The sequence below is a fragment of the Rhinolophus sinicus genome, linkage group LG15 (genome assembly GCF_036562045.2).
Source record: "Rhinolophus sinicus isolate RSC01 linkage group LG15, ASM3656204v1, whole genome shotgun sequence".
In the NCBI taxonomy this organism is placed as follows: domain Eukaryota; kingdom Metazoa; phylum Chordata; class Mammalia; order Chiroptera; family Rhinolophidae; genus Rhinolophus; species Rhinolophus sinicus.
The window spans coordinates 24,736,004-24,759,332 of record NC_133764.1 but is presented as its reverse complement, the minus strand read 5'-3'; the positions used below and the strand labels follow the sequence as shown (position 1 = coordinate 24,759,332).

Below are 23,329 nucleotides of genomic sequence, written 5' to 3'. Positions count from 1 at the left end.
TTTTCTATGTCAGTCAGCACTAAGTTGCTCTTTAAGCCCAGTTAATTGCCAATATCCTGAGGTTTCCCTTTGCTATTATCCTAGGATTTTAGTTCATCTATCTTCTGTATTGAACCCCAAGTTGCTTGGGTCTCAGATCTTCCTTCTCCTTCTTGTTTACTGTTTCATTTTTGTAGTACACATCCTCCAACAGTTTCCCTGTGCATCTATTTCCTGAACCTTTCTGGACTCCTACTGACCTAACGGGCTTATTTTTCCATCAGTAGCTCCGTGGGTACTTCAGTTTGAACTTTCACCTCCCTTTGTCATTTATCATTTGTCCATATGCTTTTCATGTTCGTCTACTGGGTCTTGAGGTTGTAGGTATCGCTTAGTTTAATTGAAGATGGTGAGTATGTTTTTTCTTTCTCATTTGTCTTTTAATTGGGGGCAGTTTTTAAGAGGGAAGGAAGGAAGAAATGTCTTGTTTTTGTTTTTGCCTTCCTGAAACCAGAAGTCTTCATTACTTCCTAAGTATGAGACTTTAGAGTTATGATCCCATATCCTTTATTCCCACATTCACACATGCACATTTGAGAAGCTCTGAATCAAACATTCCTAATAGCAATGCTGTAAAGGGAGAAAGTAACATGTATTTATGTTTGAAAATTAAGTTTGAATGTATTTGTAAAAATCTAGATGGCAAAGTATCATAATCTATTTGTTGGGCTATAGAGGTGATAAACAGGGTTTTAAAGTTTTAAGTATATTTTCAGTATTTTCTAATACTCAACGTAATCTTTTTTTACATGCACACTTTCTCTTGCTCGTGTTCATTTTTAAATGTTATAGTATTTAGTCATGTAAATTTGAGCTTCCCTTCACTGGGATTAGCTTCTACTTTGTATGCCTGCCATTGCCACTAAACTTTTATATAACCCCCTCAAGGCCACAGTTCTTGGTATTGCATCTTCTGGCATCCACAAGCCTCTTCTGTGAGAGATCTTGCCGTCCTCCAGGGTTATATAGGAGTAGGCACAGGTCTCTGTCGCTTATTGAATGCAACACTACTCATTCCCCTTAACAAAGCCTCTTGATAACCTGCTCATTTCTTTAAGGGCCTGCAGTTCCATTTACAGCCTCATGTTGCTTTCTTACGTAAGATAATATTTCTCTATGTTGGCTGTTATTGCTCGAAGGGTTTATTCGTAGTTATTTGGCTCTCATTTGTTAAAGTCTCATGACTTTAACAAAGGAAGGTCTAGATTGTAAGATATATGAATGAAATAATATTTAGACTAATATTTAGGACCAAGGATGCACTCATTCTGTAGATTACACCACTAACATATTTTATATAGTTCTGCTTCAGATATAGCTCCTAGGTTGCAAAATGATCAAAAAGTATTATGAAGGATGTTAAAGAATGCTAATGTTAGTTATAATTTCTCAGAAAAATTAAGATCAATTATATAAGTCACTTAGAAAAAGGTATGTTTCAAAACTGAACAGTGTTCTTAATATGTTCTGCCAATGTACATATTTTCATTGATATTTGATGAAAAAGTAGCCATTCCATAAGCCAAAGAAACTTATTTTTATAAGTCACCTAAAATAATGTGTCTATATATTGAGTAGTGTAGGTTAAACACCTTCATAGAGAGTTGATTCAAGTGTGAAAACCCTAATTTCAAGTGAACAGCCTGAGGTAAATGGCCGGCCACCATTGGCTAGATGGCCTACCTTGTCTCTGTTAGTCCACTGGCTTTTTTCATGTGCATGCAGCAGTGTAATAGGACAAAATGCAAAGTCCACCCCAACCTACACTGGGTTTTAAAACTAAGGGATAAGTAATGACTCTCCGGCCCACATACCCCTAATCTGTGATGCGATGTTTCATGCCCATTGTCATTTATTTCTTCATCCAACTCTATTAGTTACGGTTGGCAGGAATTTTCTTTCATTTACAGAGGAGGAAATGGAGAAAGGAAGCTAAATTGAGGGTACTGTGACTTGGCCAAGGTCAAACAACTAATAAGCGTCAAAGCCCTGACTCCAAGCCATGTGCTTTTTCCATTACACCTTCTTCCCTTAAAATGGGCTTGCAGGGGGGGAATATATATGTATATATATGGCATTTTCTGCAGTTGATAATGTAAGCATTTTCAGGTTGACCTGGGCAATATTTTAGTGTGGCTAGCATAACTAAATTGCCACAAAGCCTATTTAAAAAAAATTTTTTTTAACTTAGTGCTTTATAGAATAAGCATATTAAAGTTAAAGTTTCTTGCATGTCTTAAAGTATTAACTGTCTTTTTTCCCTTTAAATAGAAAAATATTAATTTCTAGTTTTTTCCTGTGTTTTTATCTTGACAAATTATTTTCGTGATTAAAAAAACTAAGATCTAATGCTGTTTTTGCATTATTATCTAAGCATTTATTTACGGTTGTTTAAATGTTACTGAATTACCAATAAACTATTCTGGATGGTAGTTAAATTATTATAACCAGATGAGGTTGAATATGTTGAATATGTTGAGAATAAGAGATGCCTGATTTAAGGGAAATATATTTTGTTCTTATGTTTGAAATTTTGAGGCTATTTTCAACACTGACAATTTATGACACAAAGTTTAATATAGATTTCTCTGCAAAAAGTGTTTTATCCAAAGCAGCCTTAAAGCATATGTGAGATAAGTTACATTATTACTACTATGTCTGTTACTTTACTATGTCTTAATTTGTATATTATTATGGTCAATTCCTAACGTAACAAGGAAAGTACGTAACAATTGAAAACCATTTCTAATGTGCTTTTTTTTTTTTTTTTTTAAATCTAAAAGGGAGCCTGGCTTCTTAACTCTTGGCAGAAACCCATCGTTCCCCATTTAAAAATATATATATATACTATATTTGGTTAACTTGGTGTTTCAGAAATCTTGAAAATATGCCAGATGAAATAAAACCAGCTATATTCCTTTTATCTAGCTAAATTATTTCACATACAAGATCTTATGCTGAGTTTGGAACTCTAACCATTGGAATTTATATTGTGATACCCTGATAAAAGTGTTTACACTGTGATGATATGGAGCAGTAAATGCCTCTAATGCACAGTCTCTGTCTTCCAGATTTGGTTTGCTATAAATGTTTATGTTTTAGGTCCTGTATCTTGGCTAAAGATAAAACTATTCTTCTTGAGTGTTTGCTAGACAAATGTGCTTATTTTTTGAGGCAAAGTTTTCTAAATATTTTTAATTAGTAAGTTTAGCTGATTGTTTGTTCTTAGTCTTATTTTGAGGCTTAAAGTTTTGTGGTAAAGCTTACATACAAGAATATATATATATATATATATATATATATATATATATATATATATATATATATGGTCTGCCTATGTTGATTGCTTTTAGGAAGGCATTTATTACTGAAACCATAATACATATTTGTATGAATTGGGATAAATTCCACCTTCTTTCAAAAGAGGAAGTAGTAAAGAGATGCATTTATAGTCCCACCTCATGTTTATTATACCATTTATTTCTTTAGAAGCTACTTAATAAAACACTACTCTTGAACAGAGCTATTTAAGGGTTTGTCTAGGTTGAAAAAATAATCTAATGTTCAAAATTGTGACTTAAATTTCTTGTTGATATATACAGCATAATGTTTTTGGTTACTTTACATATACTACTGCTATCAGTAGTATACTACTTAAACACTGCCCTAGTAAAACCGAGTCATTGGAGGACTTCAGGAAATTATTGTTTGATCTCAAGTGTATTATAATGTAATGGTAAAATTGGAATTCAAAATCATATAACTGCTGCCCGGATATTATATGGGTATTTCTGTGTAACTCTCTAAGTACCACTTCAGTCTTGATTGTCTATCTTTGCTATTCAGGATCTCATCTCTACTTGTATCAAGTTAGCTTTTAATGCAGAAATATTTTCAGTTGTCTAGAATCTACCATTTTGAGGGTGTTTTTCATTTTGTGTGAACTTTGAACTGCAGTTACGAAAAAAATGTTTTATGAATTAATGCAACATCTGAAGCAATGGGTTACAAACTCAAGCCATTACAGAAATTAAACAGATTATTTAAATAAGTGAGCTAGTTGAGGGTTGGCAAATAGTTCAGATTGTTTTAAGCTACAGTAAGGGCCACACAAAACAAACTTTGGGCCTTCAGTTTGCAACCTCTGATAAAATAATTTACCGTCTCTCTGCTGTTCACACACTCCAAAACTATACATACACCAGTCTATTGGGGATGGGCACCAATTGGTTTAAACTCCTTCCAGAGTGTACAATTAAATATAGCTGTCTATTTTGAGAAAGCCTTGTAAAATATATTTGAAAAGTAATGTTAACTGGTCTAAAAGATCATTTTTCCAAACCACGCTTGAGCTCAGTTTATGGTGTTTACTTTCTGTCAAAACTTAGAAAAAAACATTCACAGTTAACTTCCATAATATAAAATGCCTGTCTCGTTAGGCATTAAAGAAGCATTGGTCAACAGGTATAATATTGTTAAACTGTATAGCTAATGTGAATGTGGACATGACCTCCCAAATAGATCAAAGACTAATCTCTTTGACAGTTACAAGATGGCAGAGCTTGCCATGGGCCTTTTGCTGCTGCACATTGAAACTATTTGTTTGGAAAGCATGCCTAAGGGATGAGAATGTGTGTATAAGGATGAGCAGGTAAAAGTAAAAGGTTGTCTTTTGACATTTCAACTAATCCCTTCCAGCCTTTGGTTTACTTAACATGTAGGCTGTTTGCTGGCAGGAGAAACTGGCTTTTTCACGTATGCTTTGTGTCATTTTAAATTGGGCATTGATTTTTGTGCTTGATAATTCCTAAGTGTACAATGAAATAGATTCTGGTGTCATTAAAAAGAGGTGTACTGGCTTCCTACTTTTCCAAACCCTTAGTTTTGCTTTCCCTAATTAAATACATTTCTCCAGAGATAATTTTTTATTATTTTTTAAAAATCTTTAATAAAAATTTTTAAATACTAAGAAATATTTCAGAGTTAACCTTTATATATATCTACTTTCAAACGTTTATTTTTCTTTTCACCTAAAATAATTTCTCTAGGTAAAATATTGGCCGTGCTTTAAAAGCCATTTGGATTATAAAGAGTATTTGAAAATTTACAAGAAATGGAAATAATATAGTCATATATAAAAATTAATTCATTTTAATGAAAAATAAAAGACCAAGGAAAGATAATTTTGTTTATTTAATCTAATAGTTGCTACATTGTCTCTAAATATTTTATTTGTAATACTTTCTAGAGCAACAATTGTCATTGGCAGAATGATCATTATAAAGTATTTGGATATGGTGTTGGAAAATTTGAAAACCCTTAAGCTATTATATCTGACAAAGAATAAATGCCAGATTTTGGGGTAGGGTGGGATGGAATACTGTTAAAGAATATAGAGAAACTGCTTAGTTACATTTTCAGAGATAGGTGGGAAATTTATATTTTTCCCAGTTGGACAGAATTTTTAAAGTATTTTTCTCTACAATATTTTAAAAATATTATTTACTATTTATATTACTTTTTTTTGTATTTATCTTTAGCATTCTTTTAATTTATATGTTTTTTTTAAAATTAAATTTATTGGGGTGACAATTGTTAGTAAAATTACATAGATTTCAGGTGTACAATTCTGTATTACATCATCTATAAATCCCATTGTGTGTTCATCACCCAGAGTCAGTTCTCCTTCCATCACCATATATTCGATCCCCCTTACCCTCATCTCCCCCCACCCCCCCACCCTATTTATATTACTTTTAAAAGCACAGTCTGTGATACTTAAAGTTAATTTTCCTTATATTTTAGTTTATAAAGTTTTAATTTAGAAATTTGACAGGTTCTTGTGAGGGGATATGAAATAAAATTTGTTACCAATTTGGAAGCTACTTGTCAGAAATGCACTTTTTTCTCTCTTAAAGCATGTCCTTTGTGTAAAAAGATTAATAGTATTATAGGAGACTTTGTTTTTTCTTGAGTAGTTCTACAACTTCTTTAGAACTATAAGTTGTTAACTTATCGTCAAAATCCAAAATTTTTTCCCAGAAAATAACTCTTGTACCTTTAGTTAGGCTTGTACTACAAAAACATACTATTTTATATACTTGCCAGGGAATACTACATACGGGATCGTTAAAAGCTGACTCACTGAAAGGAGCAATTCTGTTTCTCATTGGTTTAACTAGTTGTTAGGAATTGTAGTCAATTTCTGTGATTTTACTAGCAGTTTGCTATAGGTGAATAAATTGCTGTCATTGAATTCGAGAACCATTTTTTATTTTATTTTAATTAGATTTCCTTACTCATTCTATTTTCAAATGTGAAAAGTAAGCCATAACAGAACTTACTTAAGATCACTCGGAGAAGCTATATAATGTCTTGACTCTAGATTTTCATTCTTAAGAGAGTAAGTGCTGGAAATGGACCCAGATTAAATTCCAGCTCTACGCCTTACAGGCTGGGTGATATTCAACATGCCACTTAATCTTTTAAACCTTATTTTTCTAATCTGTAAAATGCAGTAATAATATCTACCTCTTAAGATTTTTGTGAGGATTTAATGAGATAATAATATGTAGTAAGCACTGCACTGTGCATGAGCATTATAGGAGCTCAATAGATATTATTATCATTTATTAATAAGATCTTTGGTTCCCAACTTTTCCATTGTTGACTTTCTGTTTAGCTAGCTCATTGTCAATTTCTGTTCTCGGTTTATAAATTATTTCTTTTACATAGATTAACCCAAATTATCTTCTTCCTTAAACTTCTCTTCTTGTCTTTTCTTGGTGGATTACTAGACTGCTTCTCTTGGTGGCTGTAAACTTTGGAGTCATTTTTGACTGTTATAAGCCCTCTTTAGTAAGCCCCACATCTACTTTGTCACTTAAGTTCTTTAGCTCCACAGTGTGTTACAAACTGGGCCTCTTTTCCATTCCCTTTGTCTTTCCATGTAAGACCCTCATTACTCTTGCACCAAATTCATACCATGTCTTCATTCTTCAAGTCCTTACTTCTATATACTGTAATCAAAGTTAACACTTATATTTATTTGATGGTTATTTGTACTCATATTATTTTTCTGTTCCTTGTAAGCTCTTGCTAGGCTGAAAATAGTTTTAAGTCATTTTTGTATTTCTAGTGCCTATTACAGATGCCTTGCAACACAGCCAAAACTGTAAATATGGAACTGAATTTGAGTGTTTCTTTAAGCTACCAAAAATTTCTTCTTCTTATTGTATCAATTTTTTATTTCAAATATTATATTTTTAATATTTCTACAGCATTCTTTTTAATTTAGGCTCCTTTTTTAAAGCTTTATTGAGGGATGCTTGACTCTAGCATTTTGAGAGCTGCTTAAAATATTACTCCCTTTTTTCATTCAATTAGTGTGTAAAAAATTAAAATCATAATACTTAATTTCCTTTCGCTCAGAACTTGCATTTTACTTTTTACAGGAAAAAACTCATTAACTTATAAATTTGAATAGGTCTGAATTGTGTATACCATACGTTCTGACCTCGTATAAAAGTAGTTCACTCTTGGGACTATGTAATTTTATGAAGACCAGATGAAGGCTGGGTATGTGGTACCCTTTATGTGACACTGCTTTTAATAGGAATGTAGTTTTCTGCCCTGTAATTCTGAGTCTCTTTGATAAGGAATATGATTATAATATCAAATTCGATGACAAGACAGCAGAATTTATTATTTCTTTTTCAACAAAGAAATAGAAGTTTAATTTAACACAGTCTCCCTGTGTTGTTAGTATCTAGATGGAAAAATGAATGTAGATTCAATCACTCAGAAAAGTGAGAGATTCTTGATATCCTTTAATAGTGGAGGCTTTGAGGCACTATCATATCAAATGCATTAGTACTGTTTCAACCCTGACTTTTAAATTTGCTTAGATCATTACTGACTGCTTTCATATGCTTGATTCTTTTATACCAGTGTCTTCGGTGAGTATGAAGTTATTTTGCTCCCATTGATGTGTTTCATTGCTTTTATTGATCTGTATATTAAGATTTGCTAGCTAATTCTTCTGCCTTCTCCAATCTGCTGTTAAGCCATCCAATGAATTTTTATTTCAGTTACTGTATTTTTAAGGTGTAGAATTTCCATCTGGGTCTTTTTTATAGTTTCTACTTCTCTGCTGAGATCCCCCAAAATTCATTCATTAAACCATATGTTTTAAAGTTATTTAAATATATTTATAACAGCTGCTTTAAAGTCTTTGCTAATTCCAATAACTCTGCCCTTTCTAGATTGGTTCCTATTAACTATTAATTTTTTTCTATTAACTTTTTTCCTTGATTATGAATCACATTTTTCTAATAATTTTTATTGTATAGTGGACATTATAGATGGTATATTAATAGCAATTCTGGATTCTATTATTCTCTGAAGAATATTGATTTTTGGTTTTTTGTAGGCAGATCAATTAGTAGCTGATCATCTTCAACGCATATGGGCACAATTTAATAATTTGTAAGAGGAGATCTTGGAAAAGCTCAAAATACACAATCTTTAAACTCTGTCTTCCCTGTGGTTCATGTCAGGATTTGGTTTAAGTCTTTTGGGGGGCTGGTTTATAATTAGTATTGCTCTAAATTGTGGTCCTTATTCCCAACATGATACATGGTTGTGTGTGTATGTGTTTTTACTTAAAATACATATATATCTTGGCTAAATCTCTATGTCAAAACATAAATTTATTTTCATTTGATAACCCAATAATTATCTCAGAATAAATGTAGTATGTTTAATTGCTCCATCTGATGGGCATTTAGGCTGTTTCCTATTGTCAATACAAACAAAGATGCAATAAATATCCTTGTACATATTATCTGTCTGTTCTTGTGGGAAAATATAAGCACATTTGGTAAATATTTGTCAGTATTCCACAAATAAAAACAATGAGATTGTTAAATTTGCATTTCCTGGTTTACTACTAAAGTTAAGCATCTTTTCATGTGGGTTACCAGTCATTTATCATTCATCTTTGATGACTTATTTTCTCACAGACATTACTCACTTTTCTCTTTGGTAGCTCAGATTTTGCTATTAATTATGTATGAGCTCATTGTATATTAGATAACAAAACTTTTTCTCCAGTTGTTCATTTCAATGTTATTTATCGTGGTTTGGGGCCATGAAAAGTTTTTAAGCAGGAGGTGAGAGGTCCAGCTTTCCAAGATCAGTATCAAGGCCAGTGGAAAGTTGACCACGGCATTATATGGACCTCTTTTTTTTTCTCTCCGTTTTTTTGAAGTATAATTGAAAAAAAAAAGTAGATATTTAAGGTATAAAAGATGATGACTTGATACACTTACGCATTATAAAACAACTACCCTCAGGTAGTAATTAACACATCCATTACCTAACATGGTTTCTGTTTTTTCAGTGTGTGGTATCAACACTTAAGGTCTACTATCTTAGCAAATTTTGAGTATACAATACATTATTATTATTGACACAAGTCACCATGCTGTACATTTGATTTCCAGAGCTTGTTCATCTTCTAATTGAAAGTTTGTACTCTTTGACCAACATCTCCCATTTCCTCCAGCTTCCCTGCCATCTCCTGCTGCCAACCACCATTCTACTCTTGGGTTCAATGAGTTTGACATTTTTAGATTACACATACAAGTGAGATCATGGTTGTATTTCTCTCAGTGTCAGGCTATTTCACTTAGCATAATGTTCTGCACATTCATCCATGCTAATATTCTATTATATGTGTATATACGAGGTGTGACGATTAAGTTTGCGAACTTGTTGCAATGATGTTACTAACCTTTTTTGATATCAGAGGGATTATTCATTATGAATTTGTACCAATTGGACAAACAGTTAACCAAGTTTACTATTTGGAAGTGCTGAAAAGGCTGCATGAAAAAGTTAGACAACCTGAACTTTTCGCCAACGATTCATGGCTCTTGCATCATGGCAATGCACCAGCTCACATGGCACTGTGTGTGAAGGGAGTTTTTAGCTAGTAAACAAATAACTGTACTGGAACACTCTCCCTACTCACCTGATCTGGCCCCCAATGACTTCTTTCTTTACCCGAAGATAAAAGAAATATTGAAAGGAAGATATTTTGATGACATTCAGGATTTCAAGGGTAATACGATGACATCTCTCATGGCATTTCAGAAAGAGAGTCCCAAAATTGCTTTGTAGGGTGGACTAGGCTCTGGCATTGGTGCATAGCTTCCCAAGGGGAGTACTTTGAAGGTGACCGTAGTGATATTCAGCAATGAGGTCTGTAGTACTTTTATCTAGGATGAGTTCGCGAACTTAACTGTCTGACCTTGTGTATTACATACTGCATTTTCTTTATTCATTCATCAATGGACACTTGGTTTGTTTCCATATCTTAGCTATGTAAATAATCCTCCAGTGAACATCAGGGTGCACACATCTCTTCAAGATAGTGATTTTATTTCTTTTGGATATATACCCAGAAGTGGGATTTCTGAATTATATGGTAGTTCTATTTTTAATTCTTTGAAGAACCTCCATACTGTTTTCCATAATATCTCTACCAATTTACATTCCCACCAACAATGTACAAGGGTTGCCTTTACTCTAGATCCTTGTTATCTCTTGTCTTTTTTATAATTGCCATCCAGCAGGTGTGAGCTCATATCTCATTGTGGTTTTAATTTTCATTTCCCTGTTGATTAGTTATGTTAAACACCTTTGCTTATACCCATTGGCTATTTGTATGTCTTCTTCAGAGAAATGTCTGTTCAGGTCCTCTGCTCATTTTTTAAATTCAATTTATCTGGGTGACATTGGTTAATAAGTGTGTGGTATCAACACTTAAGGTCCAAGATTACCGTGTTTCCCCGAAAATAAGACCTAGCCGGACCATCAGAACTGGGTCTTACATTAATTTTTGCTCCAAAAGACGCATTAGAGCTGATGGTCCAGCTAGGTCTTATTTTCGGGGAAACAGGGTATATAAGTTTCAAGTGTACAGTTCTCTAATATATCATCTGCCTGTTTGTGTGCTTACCACCCAAAGTTTATTCTCCTTCCATTACCATATATTTGACCCCCTTTACCATCTCCAACCTCCCCCAGTCTCTTCCCCTCTGGTAACCACCATTCTGTTGTCTGTGTCAATGAGGTTTTATTTGTTTTGTTGTTCATCTGTTGTGTTTTATGTCCCACATATGAGTGAAATCATATGGTTCTTATCCTTTTCTATCTGACTTATTTTACTTAGCGTGAAATTCTTAGAATCCACCCATGTTGTTACAAATGGCAGTATTTCATCTTATAGCTGAGTAATACTCCATTGTGTATATGTACCACATCTTCTATATTCAGTCATCCATTGAAGGACACTTGGGTTCTTTCCATGTCTTGGCTACCATGAATAATGCTGCAGTGAACATAGAGATATACATATCTTTACCAATAAATGTTTTCAAATTTTTGGGTAGATACCAAGAAGAGAGATTGCTGGATCATACGGTAGTTCTATTCTTAATTTTTTGAGGAACCTCCATACTGTTTTCCATAGTGGTTGTACCAATTTACATTCCCACCAGCAGTGTACAAGGGTTTTTGTTTCCCCACAGCCTCTCCAATACACATAAGATCATAGTATCTGCAAACAGATAATTTTACTTCTTCCTTTCTGGTTTGGATGCCTTTGATTACTTTTTAAATTTTAATTGTTCTGGCTAGGACTTTCAGTTTTGTTGAATAGAAGTGGTGATATTGGGCACCTTTGTCCTGTTCCTGATCATAGAGGAAGGGCTTTCAGCTCTTCAGTATCAACTATGATGCTATCTTTGGACTTGTCTACATCACCTTTATTATATTGAAAGACATTCCTTCCATACCTAATTTGTTGAGAGTTTTTATTATAAAATGGTGTTGAATTTGTCAAATGCTTTTTCTGCATCTGTTGAAATGATTATATGATTTTTATCCTTTATTCTGTTAATGTGTATTATATTTATTGAGTTTTGTGTGTTGAACCAATCTTGCATTCTAGGGATAAATCCAATTTCATCACAGCATATGATTCTTTTAATGTGCTATTGAATTTAGTTTGCTGGTATTTTGTTCAGGATTTTTGGAACTGTGTCTATCAGGAGTATTGGCCCATAATTTTATTTTGTAGTGTCCTTACACGAGCTGTGATAAAAAAATATGGTGAATGTTGAAATTAAAAATTTTATTACAGTAAAAGACACATTGCCATTAATCCTCCTCAAAATACTGTCCCTCGCTTCGAACACAATTATCCCATTGTTCTTGCCACTTTCTGAAGCAGTTTGGAAGTCCTCTTTCATGAGTGTCTTTAGTTGCACTGTCATGGCTGCCTTGTTGTCCTGAATCATTTTGACCTTATGGAAGAGCCAGAAGTTGCACGGTGCCAGATCCCATGAATAAGGTGGATGTGGACACAGCATAATGTTTTTATTTGACAGAAATTGCCGTATACCAGAAGCGATGTGAGACACAGAGTGTTGGCATGATGGAGGATGATTTACGGCACACTTTAAAACACACCTTCTCTCAACTGTAGCTCACACTCAACTGACTACACCGACCAAGTTGAAACTTGTCACACACTGTTACTAAGGTTTGACACACCGCTCCCGGTATTGAAGATCCCTGCCTTTCTGTTGGATGGCACTCAGCAATAGCATTCACCATATTTTCTGATCTCAACAGAAAGGTTCCGTGTCACACATTGCTTTTGTTATATGGCAATTTCTGTCAAATAAAAACATTACGGTGTGTCCTCATCCACCTTATTCACCAAATCTGGCACCGTGCGACTTCTGGCTTTTCCCCAAAGTCAAAATTACCATGAAAGGTAAATATTTTGAATCAAGTCTGGACATTAAGGCAGTCACAACAGTGCAACTAAAGATACGTACGAAAGAGGACTTCCAGAACTGCTTCAGAAAGTGGCAAGAATGATGGAATAAGTGTGTTTGAAATGAGGGAGAGTATTTTGAGGGGGATTAATGGTAATGTGTCTTTTACTGTAATAATTTTTTTTAAAAATTTAAACATTCACCGTATTTTTTTATCATACCTTGTACTATGGTATGAGAGTAGTGCTGCCTTAAAATGAGTTTGGAAGTATTCTCTCTTCTCCAATATTTCAGAAGCATTTGAGAAGCATTAGTGTTAATTCTTCCTTAAATGCTTGGTAGACCGACCACCAATGAAGCCATCTGGTCCTGGGCTTTTCTTTGTTGTGGGATTTTTAAATTATTGCTTCAATCTCTTTACTTGTTTTAGGTGTGTTCAGATCTTCTATTTCTTCATCAAATAGTCGTTTGGTTTAAATGACAACTAAATGGCAACATTTAGTTAGTTGTATGTTTCTAGGAGTTTATCCATTTCTAGGTTATTAATTTTTTGGCATATAATTGTTCATAGTAGTCTCTTATGATCCTTTGTATTTCTGTAGTATGAGTTTTAATCTACTCTTTCATTTATAATTTTATTTGAGTGTTTTATTTTTTACTTGGTTTACTCTTTTCATTTATAATTTAAAGTGTGTTTTTTAACTTGGTTAGCAAAAAATGATGTTTTGTTTATCTTTTTTAAAAAATCAACTGAATTTTATTGATTTTTCTAGTCTCTATTTTATTTGTTTCTGCTCTCATCTTAGTTTCCTTCTGATAACTTTGACATAGTTTGCTTTTCTTTTTCTAGTTTCTTAAGGTTTAAAGTTAGTTTATTTGAGATCTTTATTTTTTCACTTTCTTTTGATTTTTTTCTTTGACTCATTGGTTGTTCAGGTGTGTGTTAGTTTCCACATATTTGTGAATATTCCAGTTTTCCTCATGTTATTGATTTCTAATTTCATACTATTGTGGTTGAAAAATATACTTGATCTGATTCCAATCTTCTTAAATTTCTTAAGACTTGTTTTGTGGCTCAACATATAATCTTCATGTGCACTTGAGAAGAATGTGGATTCTGTTGCTGTGGATTTACGCCACATTGTAACAATAATTACATTAAATGTGAACGGTCTAGACATCCCCGTTAAAAAGCAGAGATTATCAGACTGCATAAACTTAAAAGAATGAACTTCTGATGCACTTTTCAACATGAATAAATTCCAAAATCATTGTGCTAAACGACAAAAGACAGAAACAGTTACATACCGTGTGACTTTTACATGGAATTCTTGAAAAGGCAAAACAGAAAGCAGATCATTGGTAAACAGGGTCAGCAGTGAAGAAGATTAACTGAAAAGGGAGGGACAGAAGGGAAGTTTTTCGGATGCTAAAAATATTCTCCATTCTGATTGTGATTATATGACTGTATTTACCAGAACTTATCTCCATGTATAGTGAAAGTTTGTGAATTTTATATTATGTAAATTATTTCTCAATGCAACTGATTGACATCACCACAAAGCCAATTAATTGTGTACATATAGGAATTCAGGGAATGTTAGGACGAGTAGAATTGTTTTAAATGAACTGAAACAAATTTAGTACTGCAAAACAAAATCTCTCTACCTTAATAAAATGATGTTTGATATTAAAAGTTAATATGGTTTTTTTAATGAGCTTTAATTATCTACTATATTTTTAATATATTTTTTAAATTATTAGGTTAATCTAAAGAGACAATATAATGACCAGCATTCAGAATTGAGAGGTCTTTTACCTGGTCGTCAATGGTATGAAATTCAAGCATACAGGGCATTAAACCAGGCCCTGGGTAGGTAAGTGGAGTGAAATTTAATGTAATATTACTATAATATTATCTGTGATCAAGTCTATATGTAGATCTAGTCTTGCTACTTTACTCCTTATAATAAATTTGATAGAATTTTATTTCACTAGAACCCTGGGAACTGGTATATGTTCAATGATAGATGTCACAAGTGAAAATTGAAAAGAATGGAATGAATGAAACTCAAAAATAAAAGTCAAAATTGCTAAAGTTTGAAGAAAATTTTTGATTGGTCAAACAAATGCCACTCAAAGGTGCTCAGTAAATGTTTATAGAGGCTTACCTTCAAACAATAAAAATTTATCTATGATTATCAGAACTCAGATGGTGATTTTATGGGTAAAAAACAAACCATTCAAGATGGTTAAAACAAACCATGCTTGTGACACTAAAGAATTAACACCAACAATAAAATTTAATTATGATACTCCTTTTTCTAAGGTTTTGTACTTTGTGGAAGTAGTTTTTAAATCAATGTTTTATATCATAATTTCATATTATATGATACAAATGTTTAATTTATAAACACTACAATTAGATTTTTAATCTAATTTAACATTTTATATTCTCTATGAAATTTTAGTTAGTTTAACCATTTAACAATTTTTCCTTTGAGGCTGTAAGGCATTCCAATAACTCAAATAAAAGAACATAGGTTAAGAGTAAAATCATGAAAACGACCATTTGACATATTTTCAGTTCAGTCAGAAGACCCACAGCTAACCAGTATCTGACCAATTCAAAATTTAGATTTTCCTCCTGTATTTTGTTCACTCACATTAGCCCATTTACACATAAGCAGACCAGATTGCATTTGAATTCAGATTTACATATAGCTGATGACATAGAACTGCAATAGCTGGATATAAATCCCAGAACACATCACCTGCTTTCCTCCCCATCATTTGAGATTGGTATTCTGTAGGTGTTTCTCCTCAAACTGAATGAGTCAGTTTTATGGTTCATCTAATATGGTTAAGCTGTTGCCCTTCTCTGCCTAGAAATTCCATTGGTGCTTGGCATCAAGTTGCACTGCAAATTGTTCTTGAAGCATTTCATCTGCTTACTTTGTCTCTCCCTGTTAATTGGCCTGTTTTGTTTTGTTTCCTTTGAGTTTTAATATTCAGCAAATAGTTTTTAGGGGAGCCTAAATATACATTTAAAATTATTGACTTAGTTACACTGTGCTTCACTTCAGGAAAATAAATATTCTTACCTCGGTTGATTATTTTTCCTTTTCATATAAGCAATGTCTTGAATTTCAAGAAACCATTTGAAGCCAAAGTAGTCATGTATCACACAACGACATTTCAGTCAATGATGGACAGCTTATGAACCCATAAGATTATAGTGGAGCTTTCCTGTAAGAAATGGAATAATACATGGTTCAGGAGGAATTTTTTTTTTCTCTGATGGGAGCTATATCTGCGGGGCTTGACAATCGATTCCCTCATACTCACAGCACCTCAGTTTAGAACACATAGATTATATCCGAGTCAGTCAGCCACTAACCTGTTTCAGCATGGGGGAGCCTGTTTCTCCATCGCTACACATTCAGAGGGCATTATAGCCCTCTCAGATCTAGCCTGATGGTCTTCAGAGTATATTGCTATAAATACTTTGTTGAGGACCTAAGATCCTGTACAAGGACACAGGTCCACAAGAACTATCTTAACAAGAATTAAGTGCCACTGCCACTTTAGTAAAAGCTTTCTGTGGTAGTGTAGAGCCAGCCTATCCCTGTACTTTGGAAATATTTTCAGGTTGTAATAATGTAAAGTATTTCTTCCATCATTTCAATGCCAGAGAGAGCCCTTTCTGCCAGACAGGGTCAATGGAACCAAAAACAAATTTTCAAAGTCAAAATATTGAGTTCACATTTCTACACCCTCTCCATGTTAAAAATCCTCTTTTTTTATGAATACCAAAAGTTCCCAATCTGACCACCGCTCCAACATGCAATAGCCAAAACCACATTGCCATGCCATTCCCTTGTGTTTCTTTATCTCTCCATCTTGATTTCCTGTTCCTACTGAGCCTCAGGCCACCTTTCACACCTTCCTGACTGTCACAAACTGTCATGCTGATCTAGTCCTTACCCAGCCAGTTTCTCCTTGATATTTCTTATCAGTCCAGCCTACATCCCTGTGCATGGAGCAGCATTGACTGCTTTGCTGTGTTCTTTCTGCCCCTGTCACAATGAAGCAGGGGTAGGGCTTGTGGGACAGTGTTTATAAAGTCTACAGTGGTGTACAGTAGTGTCCGAGGCCTTCTCACCACTCACTGACTCACCGAGAGCAACTCCCAATCCTACAAGCTCATTCATGATAAGTGTCATATAGGTGTATCATTTTTGGTCTTTTATACCATATTTTTACTGTACTGTACCTTTTCTATGTTTAGATATACAAATACTTAACCATTTTTTCACAATTGCCTATAGTACTCAGTACGATAACATGCTGTATAGGTTTGTAGTCTAGGAGCGACAGGCTATAACATACAGCCAAGTTCGTGGAAATGCAGTCTTTGATGTTCACACGATGACAACATCACCTAATGACACATTTCTCAGAACATATCCTTGTCATTAAGTGACTCATGACTGTATGTTTGTATCTTACTTTTTGAGAACTAAAGTTCTCACCATTAAACGTAATCTCACTATTAAACATACCATATCCTTTCATCACTCTCTGCCTTGGCATACAAGCTACCATAAAATTCATTTGGCAAGCTTACCAATCAAAACCTAGTTGAAAATTATGTCCTTTATGAAGGACATGATTTTTTTTTCTTCTCCAACTAGAATTATTGACTCCCTAGGATACCTATAGCATTTTATACATTATCCCTATCATGGCATATATCTCATTGTATTATAATAGCCTGTTTATATCTCTGTTGCATTCTCAGCAACCAACTATGTCTCAGCTTGGGGTATAGGGGCTCAATTAATGCTTGTTGAATTAGTAAAAATGCCAGGTTCACTGCTTTTCCCACTGTACCATATTGGCCCAATCGCTTCTAGAACTTCAAAACACATTTTTCTAGAATTTCATAAAAAGCATGTGTTTGTAATACTGATATATAATACTGTAGTTTTAGTATTTTATTAATTAAAAAATGGGTAGCCCAACTGTCATCGTACTGATTTTCAGTCAACAAGTAACAACTTACAAAGAAACATATTCCATTTAAAAATCAAGTGAATTGTTTTATATCATTTGATAAAACACTCATGTATGGATTGACATAAAAGATGCTATACTCAGGCAGTCTTCTTATAAGGGATATGTCTAGAGACTCTAAAGTAAAAAGAAACAAATTGAGTTTTAAAACATGTTATCTTTTTTTTTTAAAGCTCACATGGGAATATTAGAGTATTTGAAATAATATTAGTCTATGAAATATAATAGTAGCTTTCGGGAATGTACCGTGGTTTTGTGACTGCACTGAGTTTCTTAACAGGTTTACTTTACTAAAAGTATAATCTTTGTCTCAAGTGGGCATAATTCATTTGAGCAAGGCAGTATGAAAACAATGGAAAAATGAAAAGGTGAAACCTTTTTCTCTGAACTGCTTTGTTAACTTCAATGCCTTTCTGCCATAGGACACTTTAAACAAAGATCATAATGTAATCAAAATAGAGAAGCATCTGAACTTCCTGTTGATTTTCAACACTGTTCTATAATATTGGCAATATCCATCTTCCCATTCTGCCCACTTTTATGGTCTGATGCCTTACAATCTATGGATTACTTGAAAATTATATCAAGAAAGAATGTCGTATAAAATTTAGATTTTTTAATGTCTCTGTGGAAAAATTGAACATTTACATTAATCTGTACCCCTGTTCAAAATCCCATGAGGGTAAAGGAATAAAAATGTCAAACCTACAAAATTAAAAAGAATGGGAGAGGGGACAACAACAGATGAGATGTCAACAAATTTTGAACACTGGAAAACAGATGAATGATTGAATGACTTAGCAGGCAAGAGAAAGCTGAAATTTAAATCTACAGTCGTAAAAGCTCACAAGATCCTCCAGATTCAGGCATGGAAAATCTTAGGAATTGGGAGCACTCTAAAGTTTCAGTTAAAGTAGAGTTGCACCTAAAAACAGCGTCAAAATACAATGATGCAGAAACTAACAGATCTGAATAGGGAAATAGACAAATATACAACTACAGTTGTGGGTATAGACTTGAAGGTAACTCTCAGTAATAGATAGAAGTAGTAGACAAAACCAATAAAGATATAGAAGAGTTAAATAATGTTATTAAACAACTGCATTGAATTGACATTATAGAGCACCCAACAGTAACAATAAACATCTTTTCAAGTGTACAAGGGACTTTTACCAATATAGACCATATCCCAGGTGATAAACTTAAAAATTCTTTAAGCTTCAGAAATCATTGTGTGTTTCTCTAACCATAACAGAATTAATCGATTAAACTAGAAATCAATAACAAATCTAATAGAAAAATGTTCAAATACTTAAACGTTAATATACTTTTAAATAATTCATAGTAAAACAGGAAAATTAGAACATGTTTTGAACGAATAAATGAAAATCAACGTATCAAAATTCATGGGCTGCGACTATAGCAGTACTCAGTGGGAAATTTATAACATCATTGAATACTTACTTTTTAAAAAAGAAAGGTTTCAAATCAATAATCTAAGCTTCCACCTTAAGCTAGAAAAAGAAGAGCAAAATAAATGTAGGCAAACAGAAAAAAGGAATTAATAAAGATGAGAATATAAATCAATGAAATTGAAAACAAAAAAAAAAATGAAGTCAATGGAACTAAAAAAATCAATTTTAAAAGGATCAATAAAATCAGCAAACCTATAGGTAAATTAACAAGAAACAAAAAGAGAAACCACAAATTACCAATATCTGGAATGAAAGACATGATATTACTGTATATACCACAGTCTTTAAAAGGATAATATGGAAAAACTATATATACATACATTCAACAACTTAGATGAAATGGACTAATTCCCAAAAACCCACAAACTACCAAACTCAATGAAATATTCCTGAATAGCCCTCTATCTACTAAAGAAATGTGATTCATACTTTAAAGCCCTCTGAAAAAAATCTCCACCAGAGGAGCTCACTAGCAAATATTACTCAATAGGCAAGGAGAAATAACACCAATTCTATATGATCTCTTCTAGAAAGTTCACAGTAGCCCTAAATCATGGTGAAAGCCAGTAACATGCCAACCACAGGAGGGGCTGGATCTTATTCTTGGAGAATTGTTATGGAACCTGTCTGGTGGTTCCCTGGAAGACACCATTCACAGGCTGTCTTTATTTGACTTGACTTAAAGCTTACTCAGGCCATTGCTTCATGAGACAATGAATGAAATTGGGGCAAATAATAGGCTAACTAAAAAGCTTAAAGGGAAAAACTAGGAAATGAGATGTCCATAGGGGGCTTTAAATTTTCTGACATGTTCCTGGGACTTTAATGGGCCACACGTGTGTAGGACTGTGCACATAACCAAAGAGATGCTCGTGCTCAGGAAAGACCTTAGAAGACCTTAAAATCCCCAACAGAAAAGTAGAAAACTGAATCCAGCAACTTACTAAAAGGATTATACACCGTGACCAAGTGGATTTATCCCAGGAATGCAGGGTTGGTCAACAGCCAACCAATTTAGTTGCTTCAACTAAAATTAATCACACCCTATTCAAATAAAATACAAAAACCACATGATCTCAAGATGAGGAAAAAATATTTGACGATATCCAACACATTTTCATGATAAAACACTCAACGAAGTAGGAATAGAAGTGTATATATAGTTACTTAACCCTAAAGGGCATCTGTGACAAACCTATAGTTACACTTAACAGTGAAAGACTGAATAATTTCCCCTAAGTTTGAGAGCAAAATAAGAATATCCTCTCTGACCACTCGTATTCAGTGTTGTATTGGAGGTTATAAGCAATTAGGAAAGAAAAAAATAAGCATATTGTAAAAAATGCAAAATTATCTTTAAATTTGCAAATCGTATGATAATCTACATAGAAATCTTAAGGAATTTATAAAAATAGTGATAGAGCTAATAAACAAGTTCAGCAAGATTACAGGATGCATATTCAGTAAACAAAACTCAATTGCATCTTTGTACCCTAGGAATGAACTGTCTAAAAATGAAATTAAGAAAATTCCATTTATAATAACATCAAAAAGAATAAGATACTTAGGAATAACTTTAACAAAAAAAAAAAAAAATGCAAGACTTATACACTGAAAGCTGTGGAACATTGTTGAAAGAAACTTCTAAATGAAGTATTCCATGATGATGGATTGGAAGACTTGTTAATATAGAAATACTCTCCCAAATTGATCTACAGATTCAATGCATTCCCAACCAAAGTCCCAGCTGGATTTTTTGCAGAGATTGAGAAGTAGATCCCAAAATTCATATGGAAATTGAAAGAGACCCAGAATATCCACAAAAATCTTGAAAAAGAACAAAATTGGATAACTGACAATTTTCAATTTCAAACTTACTGCAAAGGTACAATAATCAAGATTGTTATTTACTGCATAATATAGACATATAAAACAAGGGATACAATTGAAGATCCAGAAACAAACCCATACGTTGACAGTGAATTGATTTTTGACAAAAGTGCCAGGACAGTTCAATGGGGAAAGAATAGTCTTTTTTACATATGATACTGGGATAACTGGATAGCCCATACAAAAGAATGAAGTTAGACCCTACCTCATGTCCACACCATATACAAAAGTGAATACAAAATGCATCAAAGACTAACAAGTTGTAAATCTTCTTGACCTTGGATTAGGCAATGATTTCTTAAACCTGACATCAGAAGCACAAGCAGCTTTTTAAAAATTACATAAATTGGACTTTGTCAAAGTTAAAACTTTTGTTCTTTAAAGGACAATTAAGAAATGGAAACAACTCATATGGGAGAAAATATTTGCAAGTCATGTATCTGAAAAGGGTCTACTGTCCAGAATATATAAAGAACTTTAGAATTAAAAAATAAAAAGACAAATGATGCAATTTTTAAATGTTTGAATAAACATTTCTCCAGAAAGATACACAAGTGGCTAGTATGCACATCAAAAAATGCTTAACATTATTAGTCATACGGAAATTTAAATTAAAACCACAATGAAATACCACTTCACATCTCCTAGGGTACATATAATGAAAAGATGGACAATAACAGGTGTTGGTGAGGAAATGGAGAAATTGGAAATCTCATACATAACTAATGGCAGTGTAAAATTGTGTGACAGCTTTGGAAAAAAGTGGTAGTTCCTCAAAGTTAAACATGGATTTTCCATACAATCCAACAATTCCACTCCCAGGTATATATCCGAGAGAATGAAAAACATGTACACACACAAAATGTGTACACAAATGTTCATAATAGCATTATTCATAATCATCAAAAGGTGGAAACAACCCAAATGCCCATTAACTTATAAATGGATCAACAAATTGCGGTATATCCAGATAGTGGAATATTATTCAGCCATAAAAAAGAATGAAGTACTGATGCACAATGCAAGTAACCTTGAAAACATGCTAAGTGAAAGAAGCTAGACACAAAATGCCATATATTGTATGATTCTGGTTATAGAAAATGTCCAAAATAGGCAAATTTATAGAGACAGAAAGTAGATTAGTGGTCACCAGGGATTAGAGAGAATAATTGGGGTAACTGAAAGTGACTAATAATGAGCTTGGGTTTCTTTTTGATGAGATAAAAATGTTCCGTAATAGATAATGGTATAGGTTGTACAACCTTGTAAATGTACTAAAAACTCCTGAATTGTACTCTTACTTTTTAAAAATTATTTTTTAATATAAAATTGTTAGCAAATCAAATCCAATAATCTATAAAATGAATAGTGCACCATGACCATGTGTGATTATCCCAGGAATGAAAGGCTGGCTCAATATTCAAATTTTTGCCAGTGTCATCCACCAGTCTAAAGAAGAAAAACTGCTTGAGCATATCAACTGGTGCATATCAAATTTATTTATAAAATTAAACATTCATGATAAAACTCATTAAACTAGAATAAAATCGACAACTAATATAATATATAAGGTAAAAGATAATCTATGTGGCTAAGGAAGGTTTTGGAAAATATTTTCTCTTTTTTTGACTTTCAAAATAGAGTGCATATAACATTTTGGGCTGTAAGTTATCAGTAGCTGACAGAAGTAGGAGAGTTTTTATACACTTTGAGTAGTTTCTATAACCTTGTTCATCATAACGACTTTGATTAAAGGAATATGTAACTGACACATCATTGATTTCTTCAGTCTTCTGTCTGTCCCACTAGAAATTTAGATTTTATTTTCAAAATTATACCTACTTTATTTTCTCCTTATTTTGCATAGGTGTATTCGACACAAAAATGATTGGGGAGCTCTTATTCTAGTGGATGATCGTTTCAGGAGCAATCCAAGTCGATATATATCTGGTAAGATTCTCAACTGGGCTTCGAGAAAGAATTGATAACAAT

The 23,329-nt window shown here is 33.2% G+C and overlaps 1 protein-coding gene across 1 annotated transcript in view; it reads left to right on the top strand.

The window, feature by feature from the left end:
- Positions 1-23,329, top strand: part of BRIP1 (BRCA1 interacting DNA helicase 1) — a 153,031-nt gene that overhangs the window by 124,498 nt on the left and 5,204 nt on the right. Inside the window, exons 16-17 of the mRNA XM_019732469.2 lie at positions 14,658-14,770; positions 23,205-23,287. Of these exons, the coding sequence (XP_019588028.2) occupies positions 14,658-14,770; positions 23,205-23,287 (196 nt within the window). The remainder of the gene's footprint in view (positions 1-14,657; positions 14,771-23,204; positions 23,288-23,329) is intronic.